Source organism: Orbicella franksi, chromosome 11 (genome assembly GCF_964199315.1).
Source record: "Orbicella franksi chromosome 11, jaOrbFran1.1, whole genome shotgun sequence".
NCBI lineage: Eukaryota > Metazoa > Cnidaria > Anthozoa > Scleractinia > Merulinidae > Orbicella > Orbicella franksi.
The window spans coordinates 26528880-26553207 of NC_138155.1; the positions used below are offsets into that span (position 1 = coordinate 26528880).

Consider the following 24328-nt stretch of genomic DNA (forward strand, 5'->3'; position numbering starts at 1 on the left):
TAGGCAGACCTACGAAGTGTTTGATGTTTTGCATTACACGATACCCAGACGAGGTTTGATACCTTAGCTTTGAATCCCATGTCGATAAAGGTCTGCAAGAAATATTTCGTCCTAATCATAGACAGTTGCCGACCAGTTGGAACAATGAGCAGTCCTTACATGATCCAGTAGCGGCCCAGTACAACATCCAATTTACTCTCCGATTCACTTTAATATTTCATAGCCAACTACCCCAGATCATATGAGTACGTGCTACATACAAGTATCAAAAGATAATTCGGCAACAATGCAACCTTTGATTTCATTTCCAAGAAAGAAGCATGGTGGAGTAAAAGCAAGAGCTGACTAATAAAGACATGATGGGGTCAACTTTTACAATCGCAAATACCCCAGGTATGAGAATATAGAATGATGGTCTCGCGCTTTGCAAATCAGTTTTAAAAAGATCAAGCATTTGCTTTTTCACTTCCCTTTTCTGCTACGCTAACAGAATTTGTTTTCACGGGTTTTAAAGCATAGTCGGGGTGAATATTCAGTTTCCACCGAAGATTTCAAATGTCTTTAAACGCGCGACGCAATTTATTGAATCTCTCACGTGTAATTCTGGACGGAAATGACTTTTAGTTCGAGTTATCGGGAGGTTCGAAAAAATCGGGATTAAAGAACAATCGAACCGGCCGGAATTGCCTTATTCTTATTCTAAAAAAAAATTGCAAAGCTTTGATCAAGGGAAAACGCTGTCTTGTTGGTTTCCATTGACTGACCTTGACCTTGACTAATACAACTTAGAGGCGCCGCTGTGATTGGCTCTCGCGTGATCTATAGTCAATCGGAATTGATCATTATGCATTATAAATTTAGTCAAATATGACTGCATGTGACAATTCAGTGCCAACTTCGCGACGGCGCGAGCAATGAAATTTATCCGTAACAAGTTACATTCACAACACACACAGTTGTACCTCCGGAAAGTTTCTTCTCGGGCGTCCTCTCTTGCTTTTCCTGGGCACTTCCGTTGACAAGAGCTTTTCATCTCGAGCGAGTTCGTTCACGGTTTCCTGTGTTGTTTTCGTTGCAGCGTTTGGAGCGCTCTCCTCTTGTGGCGCCATCGTGCTAGGATCACTCATTGTGCGGACTGTGCGCCCTCCAGAAAATTATTTTTAGTGCCGTACGCGCGACGTATGAATGGCGCGTGAATGACCCTGACCGTGCGCCTTGCCAATTTGGAATTGCTTTGGAATTTTTTATTTTTTATCTTAAAACTTAGTCAGTTTCAAATTAAAGATTTCAGAGTTGTCCTACAAGATTTCCCTCGGTAAACCAGTTCAAAAAAACCCAATAAGACGCATTTGAAGCACTGTTCCAAGTTTACACTCTTCTTGTCTACTACACAAATCATTGGCAAATCTACTATCGTGTGGCGTGACGAGACATCGTTTGCCGAGCGTAGGCGGATTTATCGCTGGAGGAGATGTTTGCATTGGTAGCAGTGTCCATCAAAGGCATTCGCGTCACCAAAATTATACTTATATGTTTTACCCGAGCATGAATTGATCTAATTCAAGATGTTGTGAAAGTACAAAAGAACGAGTCAGAATGAGCGACTAAATACTGATTTAGCAATAAATATTATTATTATTATATAAGTACCACTCGCTGAACAAAACCTCATCAGGCATTCCATACACAGGCTTCGGCACCTCTTTCTTGCGAGCAAAGCTTGCAAACTATACAACGTAGCACTAAATTTGTACCTTGGAGTGTGAAATGCACTCTATACAAAATATAAAATAACCACCGCTCGATCGAGAAACCGTACAACAATAACGAAGGACATTCGTACCTCATGACATTATTTCCTTCCCAGAGTGAATTGGAACAAGAAGGCCAACTGATCGAAGTACTCCGAAAATCCATCGTGTTAGACAAGTGAGAAATGTCTAAAAGATGATATTTTTGAGTTGTTGAAATTTGTCAAGAATCAACAGCAGTACCACTTACGTACAGCCTGGCTTACAGTAACTGAGCTGTGAAAGTCGTGAAGTGCTCCTTTTATACCCTCGAAGTAATATTCGTTCCGATTGGTTATCAGATGATCGGAAATTTACACACCCACCCGTCGAAAGACGTCCACCTCGCATTCTTTGGATTCGAAGAGATTACAACCTCAAAAAACCTGTCTAAAAACAATGTGCTGATCAAAATGTCAAAAATCAGCGATTTAACCAATCAGATCATGATATCTGATATCATTACTTAGTGGCCAATCAGCCGTAGTTGATGAATAAATCACGAAATGAAAGGGAAAGGGGCCGGACAGTTTGCAGGAAGATAATGTTTTGAAATAAAAAACACTACGTCATGCTTGACATATATGATCAATAGAAACTAATTGCTTGTATTTGCTCGTTTGCCGGAAACTACAAGCAAGAACGGAAGAAACGAGGATATGATGGACTGACGAGCGCCAAGACAAAACTAAAGTTTTAGCCATCACTCTCTGAAAGTATAGTTTCTATTTCGGCGTGGAAGCGTGTATCCGTCCTGGGTTTGTACCGTAGGGAGGATCTAGGAGTGCGTGACGAGCCATTAGATAACTGCGTGGGCTAAAGCGTGTGTCGCTTCAACCAATCACTGAGTCATATCGTGTTCGGGGAATCCCCCAATTTTTTCAATTCGCTTGCGTTGCACGCCGAATGAAGACAACAATCCTGCTCTTTCCTACTCGGCGCATTGCTGAGATGTTTGTGCAAAAACTAAGGAGATTTTAGACGATGACACGTTTGAAAATGTCCACGATCGGGTGACCCGCAGAAGTGTTTGTTGTTTTGCATTACGCGATATCCAGACAGGATTGATACCTTAAGCTTTAAATTCCATGTTGATAAGAGATCTGCAAGAAATATTTCGTCCCAATCATAGATAGTTGCTACCAACTGGGACAAAAAGTGGCGCTAGCAGTAGCGGCCCAGTAAACCGTCCAAGTTTTTGTCCGATTCACATATTACAGGGTGTTTCAAAAGTTCGTTCCGATTTAAAGTTGTTGATTTTTTAAACAAATCAATTGTTTGTTAGAACTTTTTCAATAAATTGAGGTAGAGAATTTAACAATAAGCAGTCCTTACAGTAGCGACCCAGGTATATCGTTCAACATATTGTCCGATTTACGTATTACATAGCCAACTACTAATCATATGCATGTGCAATGCATGTGCTATATATAAGTATCAAAAGATGGCTCGGCAACAATGCCACCTCTGATCAAATGCACGTAAAAATACACTTGTTCTCCAGCTCCAGCGATTCCTTGCTTACGTTTTAATTCGCTTCGCTCAACCGAACGTTAATTATTTAATCCTTCAATTCCGATAAACAATCAAGCAAACAACCTCTCACAAGTTGTGCATAATTAGAAAAACCGAGCACATGCGACAATAGGATATTTGAGCATAACTAAGCGGAAAATTCTTTTTTTTTTTTAAATCTCCCTCCCTCAAGGGAAACAATAATTGGTTTTGAAAATTGGGTAGTTCGAGTGATCGGGGCTTAAAGTACAGTGTTCGACTGAGGAGAGTGAAATGACTTTTAGTTTGAATTATCGAGAGGTTCGAAAAATCCGGATTCAACTGCATTCCTTCTATAAAGAACAAAACCAACCGGCCGGAATTGCCTTAACCTTATTCGAAAAAGAACTGCAAAGCTTTGACGATCTGGGGAAAACGCTGTCTTGTTGGTTTACATAACAAACACAATCTGTGCATTTTATCCGTACACTTACATGCGCGGCTCGGAAGCTTCGTTGGCTTCGTAGCTGTCCGATCAAAATTCAAAGACTTGTAATAAATCTTTTTAAAAGCCATCGAACAATCTAATTAAAGTTTCCTCAGAACACCGAAAAACATCCCAATCCCCGGACAAAATCAGTTGGCGCATTTTCACTTATTCGTCCCTCCGTCGTACGGTCCTTCTTCCTACCTGTTTTCCAGTAGTTCTCTTGGTCGCTCATCAAGTCTCTCCGAACTGTAGGGCCCAATAGAAATAAAACTCCCCCCAGAAGTCATGATGCTTAATCAGTTGGCGGATAATTTTTAAATGTTTTTCGATAAATCACACATTTACAGTGAGAATTTACAACGACGACACAGGCGAAGACGACCACGACTAGGCTCGGTCAAAACAGTTACGAATGTGTTGCGGATACGTATGCGGGTCAAACAAAAGGAAAACGCGAAATCACACCTATTGTAGTTGTCAATCATACGCACATCAGTCGATCACATTCTGGCTGTTTCGCCTAATAAAGCCCTACAACACGCTTCCTTTCAATATTATTCATCACACGTGACTTGGTCCGGTCTGCTATAATATTTATTTCTTACTTGAAATGATTCACAGGCTTACTGTATTTTGCAGTATGCCGATTCACATTCGTTGAACCGTTAAAACAAGAATCAACAAATTTTTAGAAACGGATTTCACTTCGGATTTCACAAAATGTTAACGTTAAAAAGCAACGACGTTTCGACCGTTCGACCCTAAGGCGATAAAGGCTGTTTTTTAAATCGTTTCTATGGCATTAGCGTTTTTTATTACTCATGCCCAAATTTTCTTGCATTGTTTCTATGTAAATATTTCAGAGTTTTAGTCAGTGTCTCATTAGCATTTTTATAATCGATTGTATATATTTGGGCGCATGCAAATATTTTACTTTTCAACTTAAAAATGACCGTCGAACGGTCGAAACGTCGTTGCTTTTTAACGTGAACTTTTTTAGTGAGATCCATTAAAACAAGAGCCAAGAAAAATCAAACAGTAGGATAACCTACAGGCGATGCAAAGATCTTTGTGCTTAGTGTTTCAAAATCGATACTCTTATCCCTCGATTTAGAACAATAATAACATTTTTATTCTGCTGTTTGATATTATTATAGGTAGTAGCAAGACCTGTAGTGGTATTTGGCAATAGCCGTTTGTACCGCGAGTGAAACGAATGCGTTTCAAATAAAAGGAAAACGCGCAATCGCACCTATATACCCACATCACTCTGGTTATTGTCATTGTCAATATTGTTACTCCCTCTCTTATGCCACTTTCTATGAGTTGCTCAACAACTTGCGCGCAAGGAAAACTGTAAAATTACCAGACCTTAAACAATGTTCGCCTCATCAAATTGAGGAGGATCGTCCATTTAATTCGAACACAAACGGTTCAGTTATTTCAGAGTGGACGTGTCCTTAGAAACACTCTGTAATTAACACGCAAAAAAACTAAACTTAGTAAAGTTAACACCTAACACTCCAGAAAGTTTAAAATTGCCCCCCTCCCCCCTTGCCCCTGCGCTAGCTACGGCTCTGCATTACGTATGTAAATTTCAGCTTTGTACAAGGAACAGAATGAAGTGTGTTCGGAAGACATTGTTTAAGAATAAACGCTTGACCACAATAATAAACGCTTGACCACAATAATTTCGTGAGACATTTCGTAAGAATTGTGTATATAGCATAATTATTCATCGACTTGTGTGAATCTAGCGAACAGTGTGAACAGTGTCGAGTTGTATCCGAGTCGTAAGCTAGTATTCGAGCTGTATGTTAAAATAAGAGTATTCGAAAGTTATTTTTGGTTTAATTGCCGTTTCCGTCCGACCAAAAGTTGATGAATTGAAGTGAATTGTTTGAGCCATAATCCGTGTCAAATGCATCGAATGAAACGTCATGCATGAACCATTCATGTTTCTGATTGGATGTTACTAAAACTAGGAACGGGGAACGGGGAACGGGGAACGGGGAACGGGGAACGGGGAACCGGGAACGGGAGTCTGGGAACGAGTGTACAGCGGTGACCCGCCTAAGAATTAAACATGGCAGACAAGGGAAAAGAAAAGGGAACAATTGGGGAAATATGAGAGATGGTTACGGTTGTAAGCGTGAGTTTCTACCGGCTGTGCCCCAGAGTCCAATATGGTACTGAAATAAACAAAGCATGAAATAGCTCCTGAAGAGAAAATCGAATCGGTGTTATTACATGCTACCCCAATCGGTCAGTACAAAACGCAGACTGCAGACCGGGTACAAAATGCGGACTGCAGACTGCAGACTGGGTACAAAACACAGACAGAGAATGAAGATTGTTTTTCGTCTGATGCGTGACAACATGTCATCTAAAAACATACCGAGTGTCATGCAGTCGCTTTTCCGCGGTCATCTTTCACCAACATTAGCATTATTTTGGATATTCTTTGCTTGTTTTTCATATATTTTGTCTATATCAAAGCAGCTAGGCCACAGGTTATTTATCCGCTGGTTACCTGATTTGCCAGCTAACTTGCCGATCTCCGAAAGGCCGCCATGCTACCGAATGCGAAGACAGCAGACGGCCCACGTTCAAAGATGGTCATGTGCTATGTCACTTGTCCTCGATATCATATTGCGTGTTGCTATTTTTTGAATATTGATATGACAGCTCGCGCACAAAGTGAGAAGATATGAGTAGACTATGAAGGCTTGAAATTCTATTTAAGAATGACTGTGGCCTGACCGATTGGGGACCTAGCTTGTGATAATACCGATTCGATTTTCACCCCAGGCGCCATTTCATGCTTTGTTTATCCCAGTACCAATCGGACTCTGCTCTAACAGGAACGTACTGGGCACATGATTTTGGGGCACAGCCGGTAGAAACTCACGTTTACAACGGTAACACTTCCTCACATTTCCCCAAATTGTTCCCTTTTCTTTTCCTTTGTCCGCCATGCTGAATTCTCAGGCGGATTACCGCTGTACACTCGTTCTCAGACTCCCGTTCCTGGATCCCGGTTCCCCGTTCCCCGTTCCTAGTTTTAGTAACATCCGTTTCTAACAAATCAAGCTTGCCCATGCCAGACTGTGAACCTATCTACGAGAGAAATAACGGCGCCACCACCACGCTTCGCGGCAAGATAAGTTCGATATGGAAGGCTCATGAAAAATACGAATTCTTAGTACAGTTTTTTAGCTATCGAAAAAAAAGAGTTGTATTTTCCTAAAAAATCTAACATCACAATCGAAGATCTAACAACGCGGCAATCCACAAAACTGAGGCAGCTAATTGAGGTTAGTTTTGCCAATTCCTACCTGTTTTCCAATAGTTCTCTTGGCCGCTCACCGAGTCCCTCCGAATTGCGGGGTCCAGCAGAATCACAACTCCCCACAGAAATCATGACGCTCAATTGAAAAAAAAAAAATTCAAAACACTTAAGGAAAAAAAAACAACAGACTTTTACAGCGAGAATCAACTACGATGACGCAGGCGAGGACAACAACGGCAAAACTGAAGTGATCTAACGTGGTGGAGAGACTTTCCTTATTTTGTTAGTCACCTGCGACACAGCAGCCATTGTTCACGTGCACTAAACCGTTTAGTGAAATTTGCCAATCAGAGAACTATTAGCTAGTGAAACAAAGAATACTTTTGTTTAACGTTTTGGCTATTTAAATGATAAAAACAATGCTTTTAAACAAACATCTGATTTGATTTCATACGTTGCCCACCGATATGACGTTTCAAAAATTAACATTTGTATGGATTGAAATTGACCGAAATGTATTTTTAGAAAGCGAACCGAAAGCACCAAATTATATCGAGGCATTCCAGCAACTGTCGCAATCAGTTTCCAGTTATTTGCTCCTCTAGAAATCCTCAACTTGAAGAGCTTTTTTCGACCAAAACTGGGAGTCCGAATTTATCCCAAAAAAGCCTTTACTTCTTCATGGAATTATGACAGCACCTCTTCATAAAGCATGTCTGACAGCCGTGACCACTGGTAATATGAAAATAGGTAGTAGGTATAATGGCAATATGGTGCATGGCTAGGGAAGCTGAGCTGCCAGGTTTTTTGTACAGAACTAACTTATAAGGGTTGTCTCTATCTACTCTGAATAGTTCGTTTCGAAAAACCTTTGAATTGCAAGTTCGAAAACAGAAATGTCATACGCTATAATTTTAGAATATTCACAAGAACATTTTCAGCCTCAAAAATCGGCAGAAAAATAAGATTATTCAACCTCGGCCTGAAAAACAAAATCAATCAAATCAATCAGTCAATCAATTTTTTTTTTATTGTGCACTTCATTCAGAATTTTAAAATTTACATCAGTATTATAAAATAAAGATTAGAAAAGAAATAATGTTGCATATGGCTATGAAGAAAATAAAACATATGTGCGCGGTAACCAGAGTAGCCATTGGATTTCGAGCTGTTACCATCACCATCATCCGGACCGCCACATCGGGCGAAATCCGTCGAGTTGATCTATTTTCGTGAACGAATTTCTCTATTCACCTTAAAATAGCAAGGAAAGTCACTGTAAGTAAATTCAATTGAGTTTTTTTTAATGTTGTGAGAGTTTGTTTGGCTGTTTGTAGCTCGGCGCTGTAATGGCGCGTAATCTTGTATGTCTCTATCTGTACAAATTTAAGTGAAAAATGAGTCAATTTCAGTCGAGTTTACCTCTCTGATCGTTACTGTATTTGAGAGAATTTCTGTGGAATACACTTAACGAATTTTTGCATTTTGTGAAAGAAAATAAAGGTACTAAGCAAGTTAACAAATATACTATCGGTTGAACTCTGTATAGGAAAACTTCGCCATATTTGCTCAGGGGAAAAAACACCAGAAAAGTAACTATAATCAGTAAATGTTACCAAGGTCAATTACTAAAGATTTTGTTAATCTTTGACCATCTTTCTTTTATTATTTCACCATTATATTTTAATTTGACCATTTTATTTTAATTACACAAATTGATATAAATCTGCTACAGAATATAACAATATCGTGTGATATTAATAATGACTGGATATCTTTGCAAGCTCTACTGAGCTTTTCTACAAGTTCCCCAAATCTTAATATACTAATTTGACTATGCCAGATGGATTAATACTTTAAGTTTTAATACTAACATGAGCTTCTTGTCTAAAATAATTCTACTCTAGGAATACATATTATCTCGCACATAAACTTTCGTAGAATTTTCAAAAAGAATATACGATTTTAGTATTTTCAGTTCCTTAGGTAACTTGTTCCAAATCTGTGCTCCCCTACAAGTTATTGCAAATTTCCCATAACCTGTTAGCCTGCGAACGCAGACGTATTTCTGACTGTCGCTGATAATCTGTCCTTTTGTAATCAATATGTATGTTAGAGGCTGATCGGGTCTTATGACTATGTATGTTTTTATCTAATTTAAAATGATCAGTAAAATAACTTGATAGATTGTCATTAACAACTACAATTACAAATTCAAATAGCAAATACACAGAAAAAGTACAATTGAAAATTCATTAAAAGTTTCTACTAATAATAGGTAAATATTAAACATAATTTAGCGCATAATTTTTTAAACTACTGAATAATTGGCTATAGTGTGAATATTTTCATTGCTTTCCACGCAAAAAAACAGTCACAATTACAAGTACGGCACATTCTACAAAGAACCCATATGATATAGACCTTTTTCACGGCGAGAATATTTCCTGTGATACATTAATGAGCCGGTAAATAAAACGTATTTCGTGAAGGCTTGACCAGTTGCTCGATTTTTAAAAGTCGTATACTTATACGATCAAATAGGTAGGTAGGTAGGTTGTCTTTATTTATATACGACATGAGTGAAAGCTGGAAGCTTGTGGGGCCGTGTACAACACATACTGCTAGATTTTAAAATATAAATAAAATGAACTTTTACGATACATTACAGCTAATTTATATATTAAATACAATTAAGTGCAGTTTAAAAGCGTATAGAAATGCTATAATGCGACATTGAAACAAAAAATTCGATCTTTGGAAAATTTGTTGAAAACTAAGAACCAAGCCGGCGTTAAATTCAGAACAAAACGCCATTTCTCGACTGGGCACAATCGACAGGAATGTTATATGTAAGTACTAATCGCTGAACAAAATTCCACGGCAGTCTCGTCAGGCATCCAATACACAGGCTGTGGCACCTTTTTCATGCGAGCAAAGCGAGCAAAGCTTGCACACTCTACAACGTAGCACTACATTTGTACCTAGAAGTGTGAAATGCACTCCAGTATACAGAATATTTGGCTACAGCTTATCTTTACCGCTGCTCGATCAAGAAACCGTACAACAATAACGAATAGGACATTCGTACCACATGACATTACTTCCTTCTCAGCGATCTTCCCAGAGTGAATTAGAACAAGACAGCCAACTGGCCGGAATACTGCGAAAATCCATCAGTGAGACACATCTAAAAAATGAGATTTTTGAGATTTTTCAAGAATCAACAGAAGCACCACTTACTTACAAGCTTACTAACTGAGCTGTGAAAGCAGTGAAGTGCTCAATTTATATCCTCGAAGTCGTATTCGTTCCGATTGGTTATTACATAGCGTGGGCTAGGCTCGATTTTCGCCGGCTGCGCTGGCATTCGATCCTAAGTTGGCGTACAATATTACGAATTAATATATAGATTTAGGCCAGCCTAAAAGCGGAGCTCCTCAGTTATTTTTCGGAATGTTGTTACTAATGAAAATAATCCAACTTGTATGAGGTAAATTGCGAATGATTTAATAGTTTCAGCCGGAACTAGTATTACATCAGCAGATCGAGGTGTAAGATGGTGTGATTATGAAATATAGAGCCATGATTTCAAGGATTTCTTGGAAGCCACCATAAATCTTGATCACATAACAGAACTGTCTTCTGTGCTTTTTGGTGGCATTTCTTGTCCTTTCCTACCTTATTCAGAAAGACAAGGCATTGTTATTAATCATTATATTCTTCCTTAGCTAACATGGGGACTCCCACACAAAAGAAGTTTACACATTTTTTGTTGTGGGGACTGATTGAAATGCAGTGGTTACAATATATTCAGTCCCTGAATCTCTACCAAATGAAATCTCACAAAAATACCAAAACAGTATACATATGTGAAAAGTTGGAAAGTTTTGTTTTCTAACTTGTCCCCAAAGATACATTTAGCCACCTTCACTATTGTATGGAGTCTCCTGCTGGAAGGGTTTGCAATAAGCAAAATCACCCTCGCGTGAATGGTAATTACGATATTTTTTTTTTGCTGATCATGAATACTTGCATAGGCTTCTAATAATAATTTTATTATTCAATTTCAATGTGATTTGTTCTTTTTTTCGACTGGCATTGTGGACTACAAGAGCTGTTATTGGATTCCATTAATTAATTTTGCTATGATTAAATTATACCAAGAATTATCAGTGAGCTAAGAGGAAGTTATATTATGTACATGTATTTTGTCTGCACTACACAACCAAATGCACTCAAAGGTTATGAGGCATAGGTACATTTGTCAGAAGAGCCCAGCATATCCAAGATATGTTTTGATTGACACATCAATTAAGATAATTTACAGCAAAATGGATAAAAAATACATCAATATCCTACATGCACCAAAGCCAGGCAAGGGGTTATAAGGCAATCGTTTAAACAACAGATTGAAATAATTTATAAATTAGAGAACACTATTTCTACAACAGAATGGAACAAATTAACCTTATCGGACATTGCAAATGGCAAGGCTGTCTGTAGAATGTCACAAATTTCTCAACCCTTTCTTTCTACAAAAATGCTAATCCTGCAACTTTGCTTAAGACCAGTTCTCCATTTCGTGTTGGCAAAATATCAATTTATGCCATGTCCAATGCAGATTATCACAAAATTGATTTAAAAGCTCAATAAATATCATTTCAAAGCCAAAAAGCCAATTATTTAAATAAACCATGAGTAAATTATCTCTAAGAAAAACTGATTAAATTAACAGGCACTTAAAAATAATTAGTTAATATGTGTTTCTTAATAATGTAATGCAGTGTATCTGTCACAATGTTGCAGCTATGATATTACTACAAACAGGATGGGTTGCAGAACTGAACCTCCGAGTCAGTTTATTCAATGAACTTGGTGCAGAATTTATAATCCCATCAAGTTGTCTGTAAATACAGAGAAATCAAACAAAGCATTACAATCATAAGTAATGAATTACTGAACTCTTTTACATGTACTGTATGAACAGTGTATGTTCCATTAATATTGGGGATCTCTCAGAAGCTGCATCCATGATAAATTAATTTGTTCCCAGATGCATTTGTTTATAGAACTTTTCACAAATTAATATCTCTGTCATAACAGTGACCTCTGTGTTCTCCAACAATTAGCACACAAGAAAAATACACTCAGAAGATATTGTTTACAATAAAAATCAATGCCTATAAGCAATCATAAGGACCTTAAATTTATATTACCTCAGAAATATCTCACCAGGCCATGGTTGCTTTGAAAATCTTTGATGTTTTAATACAGGCTCCCCATCTGTAACCTGTTCATATATTGACTGACAGGAACAGGCATGTAATTCCTTTCTTTGATATACAGTGTACTTCATTGTTAGCTGTTTACTGAGTGTTAGTAGTGAATCAAATGCTAGGGGTTGGTACTCCAACTTTCACTGTGGCAGGCTCTGCCCTGAGATACAAAGCAAACTTACATAACTGTTATGAACTTCGCCACTTGCTTTCGAGAGCAAATGCAATTTGCTTCAAACAAGCAACTGGAACATTGAGGGTTACAAAAATGTGCACAGTCCCAATCACAGGGTCATCCAGGCTGTTTGGTTGTACATATAACTGTACAACTGTATATGAGTTCAGCTTCCAGAAGAAAATCAGAGTTTGTCACGATAAATACTGATGCTCTTGCTTACTCAATGAATGAATGTGCAGTTCCAGAAGATATTCACACCCAACACCCATTCACGGCCAGTCTTTAGAAATTCCAAATTAAAGTATTAGGAATCAAGAGCTCTAATAGGGAAAAAACCTCTATGTGGGGTATGAATCTTTTCTTGAAGAAAACAATGTCTGAGAAATCATTAATTACAAAATAATGTTTAAGAAACATCTTACCTGACAGAGAATTTTGTAATCTACACTGTCTGGCCAGTTCATATACATGTATTTCACAAGTTGACACTGGGCATGTTTGTAAATTTGTACACTTCAACATCACATTACTATGTAGCACTGGCCAACTAAAAACAAACAGCATAATTTGGTTAATTAATATACACTGTACATTATTAGGTTGAAATATTGGTGTAGATTGTTGCACATCAACAGATACAGAAACTATTTGCACCTGAATCATAACGAGTGAAAAATCATGCATGAGACATTTACATGTACATGTAACAGCCCTCCACCTCAGAACCATCACAGATATGATATGATATTTTTAAACTCTCTGAAATTTCAGATTATTCAAGATTAACATATGCACATACATCATCTGGGGCAACCCTAAAACACTGAATTTGGAAACCGAAATCCGGAATCCAGAATCTGGAATCCAGATATTATGAATGATGATAGAAATAATTCACTTCAGCAATGTCTAATAAATAAATATGAGCAAAAATCATTTTGTTGTTATTTATTTTCTTGGCTTTACTTCAGCCACAGACTGTAATTGCTAAAAAGTTATTGACTAGTTCTGAACAACCCTTAGCTATATATCTGGCCCCGTTGTTCAAAAGCTGCATAAAGCTATTCATTGGGTACATCACTATCCAGTCAGGGTTACTGATTTTTTGGGTGGATAGAGTTACTCATAGCCTGCGAGCAGGCTCTAGTATCTGTCTCTATTGTCTGAGCAGGCTAAATAGGTGTCTAGTGTTTTTCTGCATTGGCATGTCACCAAGAGCCTTCATGCGGCTTTGCCACTCACACCCCCAGCCCAAACACGAGAGCCTGCTCATAGGCTAAGTTACCCATCTTTTGTTCAAGCTGGCCCTGGTGAGAGCCCGGTTCTTGTCTAGATCAAATTGCTCTGAGAAGACTGGTGAGCAGCACATTAACAACAAGCTATTATAGGCTATTGCAGTGAGTTTCTGGCAGTCTTTTAGCATCTTTGAACAGCATGTGGTCTGATCTGTCAGCAAGTGAGAAGCAGACGGAAGTTCTACAAATTGTTTCAATATGATGGCCGCCAAGAATATGAAATGCTGATTTGTCACAGTATCAGTGTGGAAATTGTGTTAAGCTGGAATTGGTCTCGTATCTGTTGGAAAAATCAAATTTCATATTTAGATCAGATGGGTTAGCCCTTGGACTTCGAAATTTGGGGGTGTGACCGTCAATGTACAGGGGGCTGCCACTGATGGATATCCTGTTCTCTATGACATTTTCTATCTTGTTCAGTATGTACTAGACATAAAGGATAAATTTATACTTCCGGTAAATTGAAGATCACTTATTAAAAAAAATGGCAATTACCAGCAAACTTATTTTAGGCACTCTTGAGGTGCTTGGAATAAAATTAAGACGCACTTTACTGAGATTCTCATAGTCATAGCCCTCACTAAAAATAACGGTTGCACAATTTCAACAGACGGGGAATTTTTGTTTCAAAAAAGGTTAAGTTTGAGGTCCTTTTTACTTGGCAGCTTACTTTTTACAGTCGAAAAGCTAAGCAAAACAATTTTAGCGTATTTGAAGAACTTATTATCTTTGATTTGCGGATTCCGGTTTCCAGTTTCTGGATTCCGGTTTTTGGTTCCAGATTCCGGATTCCGGTTTCTGGGTTTTAGGGTTGCCCCATATTTAACATATTGTTTGCTTCACATTCAGTTTACACATGGCTGTTATCCAGCATAGGCAGACTTATAAGTTTTCCTTCAAAAATATATTGCAACAACTATTGCATCTTTCGTTACCTATTCTTGTGATGAAATGACACAAAATTCAAGAACAAGAAGTCATAAGCATAAAACTAACTTACATGGTAGTGCTTACAGTTCCTCTTACTGTCTGCATATGCCGTCCATAAACTGATGCTGCCTGGACAATGTACTCATTATTTTTCTGATCACACCTTTTAAAACGTCACTGTTATATAATTTGTCCTGAAAAAGCAATACATGAAATGTTATGCCTTTGGCACTCACCAAATACCTTTACATGATGTATAATGTACACCATATCAACATTCACAATTCTCTTTACTTTCATTGTAACTCTTTTGTGTCATTTTCCCTCACTTGAAGACAGGACTTCCACATTAGGTTATAATTTGCCTCTGGAATCTCTATGAATTCACAGGGAGTGATAACAATTAAATCATGACTAATTTTAGCAAAGGAGGCGTTCAAATGTCAGATTTTAATGCTAAGTTTATACAGTAACTTTACATTACTCTTCGTACATATATATAACCTCTCAATTATTGCACCTATAGACAGAAGGTGTGCTGGGGGAAGAAATGTTCTAAACTCTCTGAACTTTTCCCCCTTACCTGTAATAGGATGACTATTATGAACTACGGTTTGTAACCAACACCAACATCAGGTTATGTATACACATGTATATTTTGTTGTCCTCTGTAATCATAAAAAAATAAAAATTTAAAATCCTCCATAAAGTTCATACTCAATAACACTGCTACGTGTAGCGCTGTTACTGGAAATCAATTTAAGTGAAACTGTTGCAACAGCTCTGCCAAAATTTTTCCTAGCAGTTAAGGCAGGATAACAGAATATACATGTAGCACACAGCAAAGGCTAGAGATACACAAATGTTAGTTATCAGTTAGGATTTGGTGAGCTTCTGTGCTGTAGGTTTGGGGAAAATAATAGATTATCAGAAATGAAGGTTCCTGAGACATTTTGACAGCACTGAGAGGAATTAATATATAAATTCACAAAAGAAGGAGAAGTTCTTGCCCTGTCCAGTTCTCTGTAATAAAAATATCATTTACATATGAGTCGTTTATAATATGTGGTTTGTGTTTAAAGCCGATATAATGCACACTCTGATTGGCCAATTCCAGTGCATTATTTACATTTACATGGTATACCTCAGTAAAACCATAAAACATTGCGTGCGACTAAAATAAAAAATATAAAAAATAAAAAGAAATGCTTAATTCATAACAATTTAAAATAATTCTTTACTTGAAAATTATTCTCCCGTAATGCCCATGGGCCAATTACAGGCATGCTAAAAAGTCCTAACACAAAGTAAAAGGAAATTAAGAAAACTATTGCTTTTTTCCGGAAAATTGTAGCGACTGAAGACAATGATGGAACACTCTGAGAGTGCATTCTATCAACCTGATGAGATAAAATTTAAGGAGAATAGAGAATTCACGAAGTTATATCACAAACAAATTGGTACAGGACAGGAGAAAGGAAACTGTACAGCCAGGAAGAAACTGAAACTTTCTTCGACCAGCAAAAAAGTATGTACGCACAATAAAGAAAACAGTCAGTGACATTCATTTAATAAGTTAGTAAATAAAAAATTAGTGTGAAGAAGAGAGCAAAGAGAGAGAGAGTGGAGATAGGAGAGCGCTCTCTCCAACTAAATTGTGTATATATGTATGTAAAAGTTATTCTTATTACTGAGAAATGGTCAGGGCAAGAACTTCTATTACACTGTTCAGTTTACCCAGTTAATTAGTACTATTTCACTTTTTTGGAACACTTCCATATTAAGTGTAAATACCGCATTGGGGAATAACCTCTTATTAAGAAAATAGGGTCCATGTACCCCCAACCAAACGCAATGGCACAAATAACATGAAATAGCCAATCAAAATCAAAGCAGAGCTTTATTTGCATTTGCATAATCGTCTACTCGACATTTTGGACTATATAAGCATTTCACCAAACCGAACTAATTGGACAGACAACAAAATAAAACGAGGAAATCTACATTATAAACACAAGATGCATATCACTACATCTGAGCTCGAGTATCAACAGCAAATCCCTTTTCAATGAACGGTGGCCGAATAAAAGAGAAGATAAAGAAAATTCGTTTAAGCTTGCGGTGTTAAAGTTTAAAAATTATTCACACTTAAATTTGAATATTACTGAGAGTCTGTATTTTTGCCGACGGCTTAATTTAGCTTTGCAGTCATTTTATTGGCAGTAGCTTTACCAGTCTTCAACCAATTTAACCTCGGAATTCACAAAAGCATTTCGCCAAACCTAATAAATTGAACTAACAAAACGAGGAAATCTCCATACTTTGTAATCACAATATGCAAATATTCACATAGGAACAAAAGTAAATTTAGCAAATCCTGTTCGCTTCGGCTTAAAATGGTTTGTAGACCTTTCTTGGTTCAGTTTTCAACAACAGAAGAACAAATTTTAGCAGTCTACGAAGCGGCAGTGCTAACTAAATCAGAGAAAACTTCAAAATTCGCCCGGCCGTGTTTACAAGTACGATTTTGGTTAAGCTTATTTTTAGATGTGAGGTTATAAGCTTAAATTGACGACGAAAATCGATAGGAAACATAATTTGTTTACAACTTACAGCAACCTCCAAAGCGACCCACGTGTTATTGTGTAATAAGCTCCGAAGCCGGTTAAGTTTATCAAGCTTTAATCAAGGAGTGAATCCAAGATGGCTGACTCACATGGTTAACAACTAAGATATACAGGCATCATGGGAAATTAATCAGCCTCGCAAGGCATGATGGCTAACACGCTTTTCTCTTTATAATAGAACATCAAATATATTATTTTTTTTATTTTTTTTCAACAAAACAGACAACCACTAGACATAATAATAATAATAAAACTAATCAATCAAGTCCCTATTCAGAGAGTTTGTTTGTCTCTTTAGTACTTGTCCCAATAATCATATAAGGTCCAAAGCCCTGTTTGTAGGGTTGGTCGTCCATCCCGTCCTCCGACAGGACGTCTACAGCAATGGGTAGTGTTCACCTGCAAGAAATAAAAGGCAGGTCGGTTCAAGAGTTAGTCTGAGTAACGAGCTGGACGTCGAGTTACTCGGCCACTCCGGGTGACAGTTTGTCCAACAGGTGAACTGGATGCTGCAGGACGGGAGGGTGCCACTGGTGAGGATAGTGTGGGTGGCTGGATGGTGGCACAAGGTGGCAAGGGGGACACAGGAAGTGGGGTTTCAGGTGCTGGAGATGATTCAGATGAAGGTACTGTGGGTGCAGCTGCTGGCACTGGTGATGAATCTGCTGTTGGTCTGGACGGCAAATGGAGTCGTGGCACACCAGCACGTGATGAATATGGTCGCAGCTTATCTGGGAGGGTTGGTACAGGCCTGGGCTGAGGTGGTGTTAGACTGCTTTGAGAGGGGGCAAGCTGTACCTGAGCCCGATTTCGTCTAATTTGTGAGGTGCCAGTCTGTATTAGGTAGGATCGTGGACCAGCAGGACTCACTATCTGTCCAGGAATCCAAGCCTTAGCTGAGGAGGATGGTGGTGGCTTGGCGTAGACATAGCTTCCAGGAGGTAGTTTGGGAAGTGGTGGTCCAACACGCTTGTCGTATGCTTTCTTTTGCTGTGATTTGCGGTGGAGGTGCTCAAGCACCACGGTGTCGCGTGGGGAGGTGCGAGGTTCTAAGGTGGCGGCAGACTGTGGTAGATCCGTGCGAAGGGTGCGGCCAAACAAACGTTGAGCTGGGGAGGTGTGTCCAGCAGGTGGAGTGTTGCGAACAGAGAGTAACGCTAGGTCCACATCTTCCGCAGTGAGAAGAATGTGTTTGGCAGACTTCACCGATGCTTCAGCTCTGCCATTAGACTGAGACCAATAAGGTGAGGAGGTAATGTGATGAAATTTATATTTCTCTGCAAATGTTTTGAATGCCTCAGATGTGAATTGAGCTCCGTTGTCTGTGATGAGGGTATGGGGAACGCCGTGACGTCCAAAGTGTTGTTTGGTTGCTTGTATGACCGCTGAGGCCTGGATGGAGGGAAGCCGATCAAGTTCGTAATAGTCACTGTAATGGTCCACAGTGACCAAATAGGGGGCTGACTCACATGGTTAACAACCAAGATATACAGACATCATGGGAAATTAATCAGCCTCGCAAGGCATGATGGCTAACAATTGTTTAGAGACGAGCGAAATTAAAACGATGCAATTTTTAAAATCTCTTACAGCATGGCTTCAAATAAGGAAGACTTTTAATGGATTCCAATTGAAAATAAGCTTATATCGCCGAGGAAACTTGTTAATTTTCATAGCAAACGCAACAATAAAAGTCGCTTACCGCAAGTTGGCAATTCAGTTCGGCCAGTGTAAATCTTCCAGGCAGAAACTTGCAGCAAAAGTTGTGAAGACTAAACTGAAGTTATATTTTCGATAGATCAACGAATCAACCACTTCTTTCCGCTACGTTTACTGTTTTGCAATTTCTCTAAAACACTCGGGTACGTTTGATTTCTCTTGTTCATCACCTGACCAAATCAGGTGACTTTTGAATTTTCTTGCACGGCTGCACAGCATCACGTTCGCGCGAATTTTGAACTTGGCCATGGAGAGGTTCGGCAGTCTTCTGAATCAATTTGTCGGGTACTTTCGCCTCCTTTCTATAGCCCTCCTTAGCTTTGGTTCACGGCATTGTTCGGTATATTATTTCACCTCCTTTCTCTAGCCCTTGACTAGCTATAATTCACGGCATTGTTCAGTACTGTTTCGCCTCCTTCCCCAGCGCTGGCCCGCTCAGTCTTTTTCGCGATCTTCTTCGCTACTTCTTTGCCTGTTAATTCTTGCTTTCTGTCTTTTGCTTCAGCGCAACCCTGTCTTAAAAATATCAAATCAACCTCCGCTATCGTTTTTCTTTAAAAATCCCGCCAAGAAAAATGGCATTCACCTGCTACCAACTGAGGGTGCATGTCTCTGTCAACCTATTAGCTGGAGTATGGCCGCCATCTTGCGCGACTCCCTCGTCGTCGTCGTCGTCGTCGTCGTCGTCGTCGTCGTCGCCGTCGTGCGTACGCGCCCACGAGCAATACCGCTAGCCATGATAACCATGAGAAAATCAATTCATGGGTTTCCTTTTCTTCCTCATATGGGTATGGGGCTCCGCCGGAGCTCCGCTATGATGATGATGACGATGATGATGATGATAACGATGACGATGATGATGATGATGATGATGACGAAGACGATGACGATGGTGATGGTGATGACGATGACGATGACGGCCATGACGAAGACGATGACGATGATGATGATGATGATGATGACGATGATGATGATGATGATGATGATAGTGTGGGCGGTATTGAACAATGAGTCACTGCGTTCCAGTTTGCTTTTTATGTCCACGAAAGAGACCTGGTCTAATATAGTAATAATATTAAAGCGGATCAACTTTTACAATCGCAAACACCTAAAGTATGGTGATATTGAATGGTTGCCTTGTACTTTGCAAATGTAAGTAGTGGAACAAGCATTTGCACATTATCGACGCCATAATCGTGTACATTTGATTCCTTGAAATATTTCTTCATTGACTTCTACTGAACAAAGTCTCTTTAAATGTGTAATAATAATAATAATAATAATAATAATAACAATTACGAGTACCTCAGGTATGAGGATCTAGAATGGTTGCCTTCTACTTTGCAAATGTAAGTTTTAGAAAGATCAAGCACTGATTTGCTTTTTCATTTTACTTTTCTGCTACGCTCACAGAATTAGTTTTCATGAGGATTAAAGCATAATTCAGAGTGAGTATTCAGTTCCCACAGAAGATTTCAAATTGTCTTTAAACCCGCGAAACAAGTTATTAAATTATTTTGCGCTGGTTTCCAATTTCACCACTTAAACTTTGGTAAATGAAACTCTCTCGTGACATACTTGCGTTTTTGAACTAGACAGAGTGCTTGTCACCCTGTTTGTGATTATGCAAAGTCATTAGACGTGTTGTCCGGGAAGATCTTTGACTTTCTGTTTTTCATTGAAATTTCTAATTCTTTACTGCTAAGGGGAGTCTTAAAGCAATTCCTGATCGATTTTGTTATCGCAAACCAAGAAGCTGAGACATTCTGTGAAAAATGTCAGAGCCAAAATTACGCATCGATTTCAGGATAATTGCAATACATACACAAGACACAAGCGGTAAGACTGATATTTACAACGAAAAGAATGAAATATGAATTGAATTGTTTAATTCCAATTGGGGTTGATTTATTCACAACTTTCAGTAATCTGAGTGACAGGAGTTTCGTTGCGAGAACCAACGACTCGCACGTGTAGTCCTAGGAAACCCTGGAACCCTGCAAAATGTCGCCGGCATGGCAAAAAAATTAACGCCTACATGAAACGCTACCTTCAGCTTCCGGGAAAAAAAAAGGTATTAACCTGCGATCATGCGCTCTTTTGTTTATTCTTTATTTCCCTTACTGCTAAAAAAGAACGCCTGATCGCGTTCGTTTTTAACAGCAGGGGTTACAAAGGAATAAAATACCTTTGCAGCCTGCGATCAGGCGCTCTTTTTTTTTTTTTTCCCCAAAGTTAATTGGAGTAACTACACAAACGTGTAATTCTAGGCGTATTCCAATCGGCGAACTTTTTGCATTGTTATCTACGGCTTTGAGGGCTCGAGAAATCGGAATTCTACTGTATTGCCTCCCGTAGAGAGCAACCCAACCACCCGGGATTACCTTGTCATTATTCTAAACTGAAATACAGTTTCGTGCTGAAGTCCGTAAATTCCTCTCCGCCGCTTCCCATGCTTCGCTTCCCTGGTGGCCGAGTCGGATCAAAATTGGAAGGCTTGTGATAAGTACGGAATCTTTTTAAAAGCCATCGAACAATCTAATTAAAGTTTCCTTAGAACACCGAAAAACATCCCAATCCCCGGACAAAATCAGTTGGCGCATTTTTACTTAACCCTCCCTCCGTCGTACGGTCTTTCTTCCTACCTGTCTTCCAGCAGTTGTCTTAGTCGCTCGTCAAGTCTCTCCGAACTGCAGGATCCAACAGAAATAAAACTCCTCACAGAAGTCATGATGTTTAATCAGTTCGAGGAAAATTTTAAAGTGTTTTTCGATATTATCAGACTTTTACAATGAGAATTTACGACGACGACGACGACGACGACGAGACAGGCGAAGACGACCACTGACTGGTGTCACTGCGGTCAAAACAGTCACCCTACAGCTGCAGATCATGCGCAAATGATTTATATGCACATCTGTCAACCATTGCCATTGTCATTGTTACTTGCGATCGAAAAGAAAAGGTGGCTCAGTGCGAAGCGATTCGACCCAATCACGTTCATTACGTGCCTAAGCATATCCATACAGCTTGCCCGCCACAAATATGTACTTGGTTTTACGGGTAACAAAAAGATCGAATTCGGGGTTTTCCCTTATGTCTCCTGACTTAGCGTGACAAAAACATGGAAGTGCCATTTTATAGAAATTAAGATAAGCGGGTCGGTCGCGATAGTGACTTCAGATGCGTAGCTAAAACCCTGGTTTATGAAGGGAGCTAAGGGAGCCCAGTCACGGCATTTCAAGTTATTTCGCCATGTACAAAAAAACATGACCTTTAAATTGAAGAAAACCTGGAAAAAGTAGTTTACGCTAAGGTAAAACACAAAAGAGTTATAATAAACCATAAAGGAACAGGGAAGATTAACACGGATTACAAAACACGAACTTGAAAAATTTAGACTCAACTTTTCAAGATGAGCAAATCGTGACGTAGCTCCTCTAAGTAGCGCTCAGAGCGAGTAGATCGAGGGGTGGGTTAACAATTCTAATCATCATGTACCACCCTTCGTTAGGTTATTTGCAAGCGTAGCGTCACGCTTTTCTGTCATAGCCAGTCGAGCTAGCACAATAACATTCATCGCTTTCACTTCTTCACTAAATTAAAACGTACTCCACGAAGCATTTGTAGATGCATCAAGGTTTTAACCCAGACACAACACTTTCAACACGGGCACAAAGAAAACTGTAAAATAATTTCAGAAACTAGACCTTGAACAATGCGCGCCTAATCATATCGAGGGAAGAAAATTAAGGAAAATCGTCCATTTAATTCAAACGCATTTCAGAGACGACAAGTCCTTAGGAAACAATATCAACTGAAGCGCACAAAAAAGAAACTCCACTTCGATATCGAATCGATTCAAACGCAGAACCAGCATGAGCTGTTGACATAACGTACGATGGTGCAAGCAAAGATAAATTACATTTTGATAGTCGAAAAATCTCAGTCTGCTGGTCTTCGGTATCTAACACCAAATCAGGTATATATATTTATGTCATAATGTCGTATTAAAGCCTGCTCTGACAATCTGTTGCATATTTTTATTCAGCGATATTACGTACCTTAACGATCTATTAACTTTGCGTTCCACGGCCTACCCTTGGAGGAACTGATATATTTTCATTGTGTAAACCTGCTTCCACTTCTTATGATCTTTACTCTCTTAAGTATTTTGCCTGCAAAACTTGGAACTCTTTGCATGAGAACTTTATAACGGAACCTACTTTACCTGGTTTTAAACGCCTCGTAAAAACAGTCTACTTTCAGCTATAATTGCTGATTACTACTCTAATTATCTATTATATATATACTGTAGTCAAACATAATTGTTCGTAGTAGCACGTTTTGTTTTTATATTTGCAATGTTTCTTTTCGTCGAAGATATTAGCTTTTTAGCTACCCTGTAAATTCGAGTCAAAATAAAGTTATGTACAATGCATGTATGTATTACCTATTGGACTCAGGTAATTGAAGTTCCACGTTTGACCTAGGCCTAAAAGGGTTGTTCGTCACAGATACTTTCATGCTCGAGAGCGTACCTCGTTAGTATATTTGACCGTGCAACCATAGACATGTAAAGTAAACAATAGATCTTCTAGTCATGTGACAGGGTAAACCGCCAGAGATATTAACGTGGTGTATTTGTTGTGCAGGAACTGAGAATAAATCGAATTACTACTATCTGTTTCCAAACATTAGTAGACTACGAGCAATCATTCATAATCTTCCACCTTGATTGCCAACAAAAAAAACTTCAAGCGATTGAGAGAAACATCACCACAAAAAGATTCAAGGCTAGGCCATTTGTTTTCTCACGTTTTCTGCCTCTCACTTCAAGATCTACACCAAGCCAGGGACAAAATAGGAATTGCTTGGTTTTGATCACAACCTCTTCATCTTTCATACCGCAAACAAAATCCACCCAAGTCTCTCGCCATCCTCGGCGTACAATACGGTGGGCGTTCTTGTTTTCTTTTAGGGTTCTCCGGTTCGTTAAACCCCTGTTGCTGTCGTTACTGTAAGGACCGACAAAGACCTCGGTATTACTCACGGAATTGGCCAAACAACATTACGAACAATATCCTTACGACGCCATCATGACTTTGGAAGTAGGCGTGCTGTATTTTGATTGGACAACACCAACCGGGTGAGAGTTTAAATGCCTCCAAGGCCATCGGTGTGTGATACCCCAAACGAGACCGTGTTGAGCAACGGCACAAAAAACGTGCATC

General features: G+C 39.0%; 1 protein-coding gene across 1 annotated transcript; it reads right to left on the reverse strand.

The window, feature by feature from the left end:
• Window positions 1–11990: 11990 nt before the first annotated feature.
• LOC145502240 (uncharacterized) lies at window positions 11991–20323 on the reverse strand. The gene is made up of 4 exons (XM_081481494.1): window positions 20191–20323; window positions 17362–18835; window positions 14819–15416; window positions 11991–13070 (listed from the first exon to the last, which is right to left on the reverse strand). Exons 1-2 carry the CDS (start codon window positions 20321–20323, stop codon window positions 17808–17810), a joined length of 1161 nt encoding a protein of 386 aa, XP_081337620.1. The 3' UTR covers window positions 11991–13070; window positions 14819–15416; window positions 17362–17807.
• Between the last annotated feature and the right edge of the window lie 4005 nt (window positions 20324–24328).

What these genes read in the sequence shown, in the direction of transcription:
- LOC145502240 (XM_081481494.1), bottom strand. Translation starts at nt 20,323, where the DNA reads ATGAAGAAATATTTCAAGGAATCAAATGTACACGATTATGGCGTCGAT. An exon ending in TACTTTAGGTGTTTGCGATT is followed by an intron (nt 18,836 to 20,190) that starts GTAAAAGTTGAT and finishes CATGTGAGTCAG; the next exon opens with CCCCCTATTTGGTCACTGTG.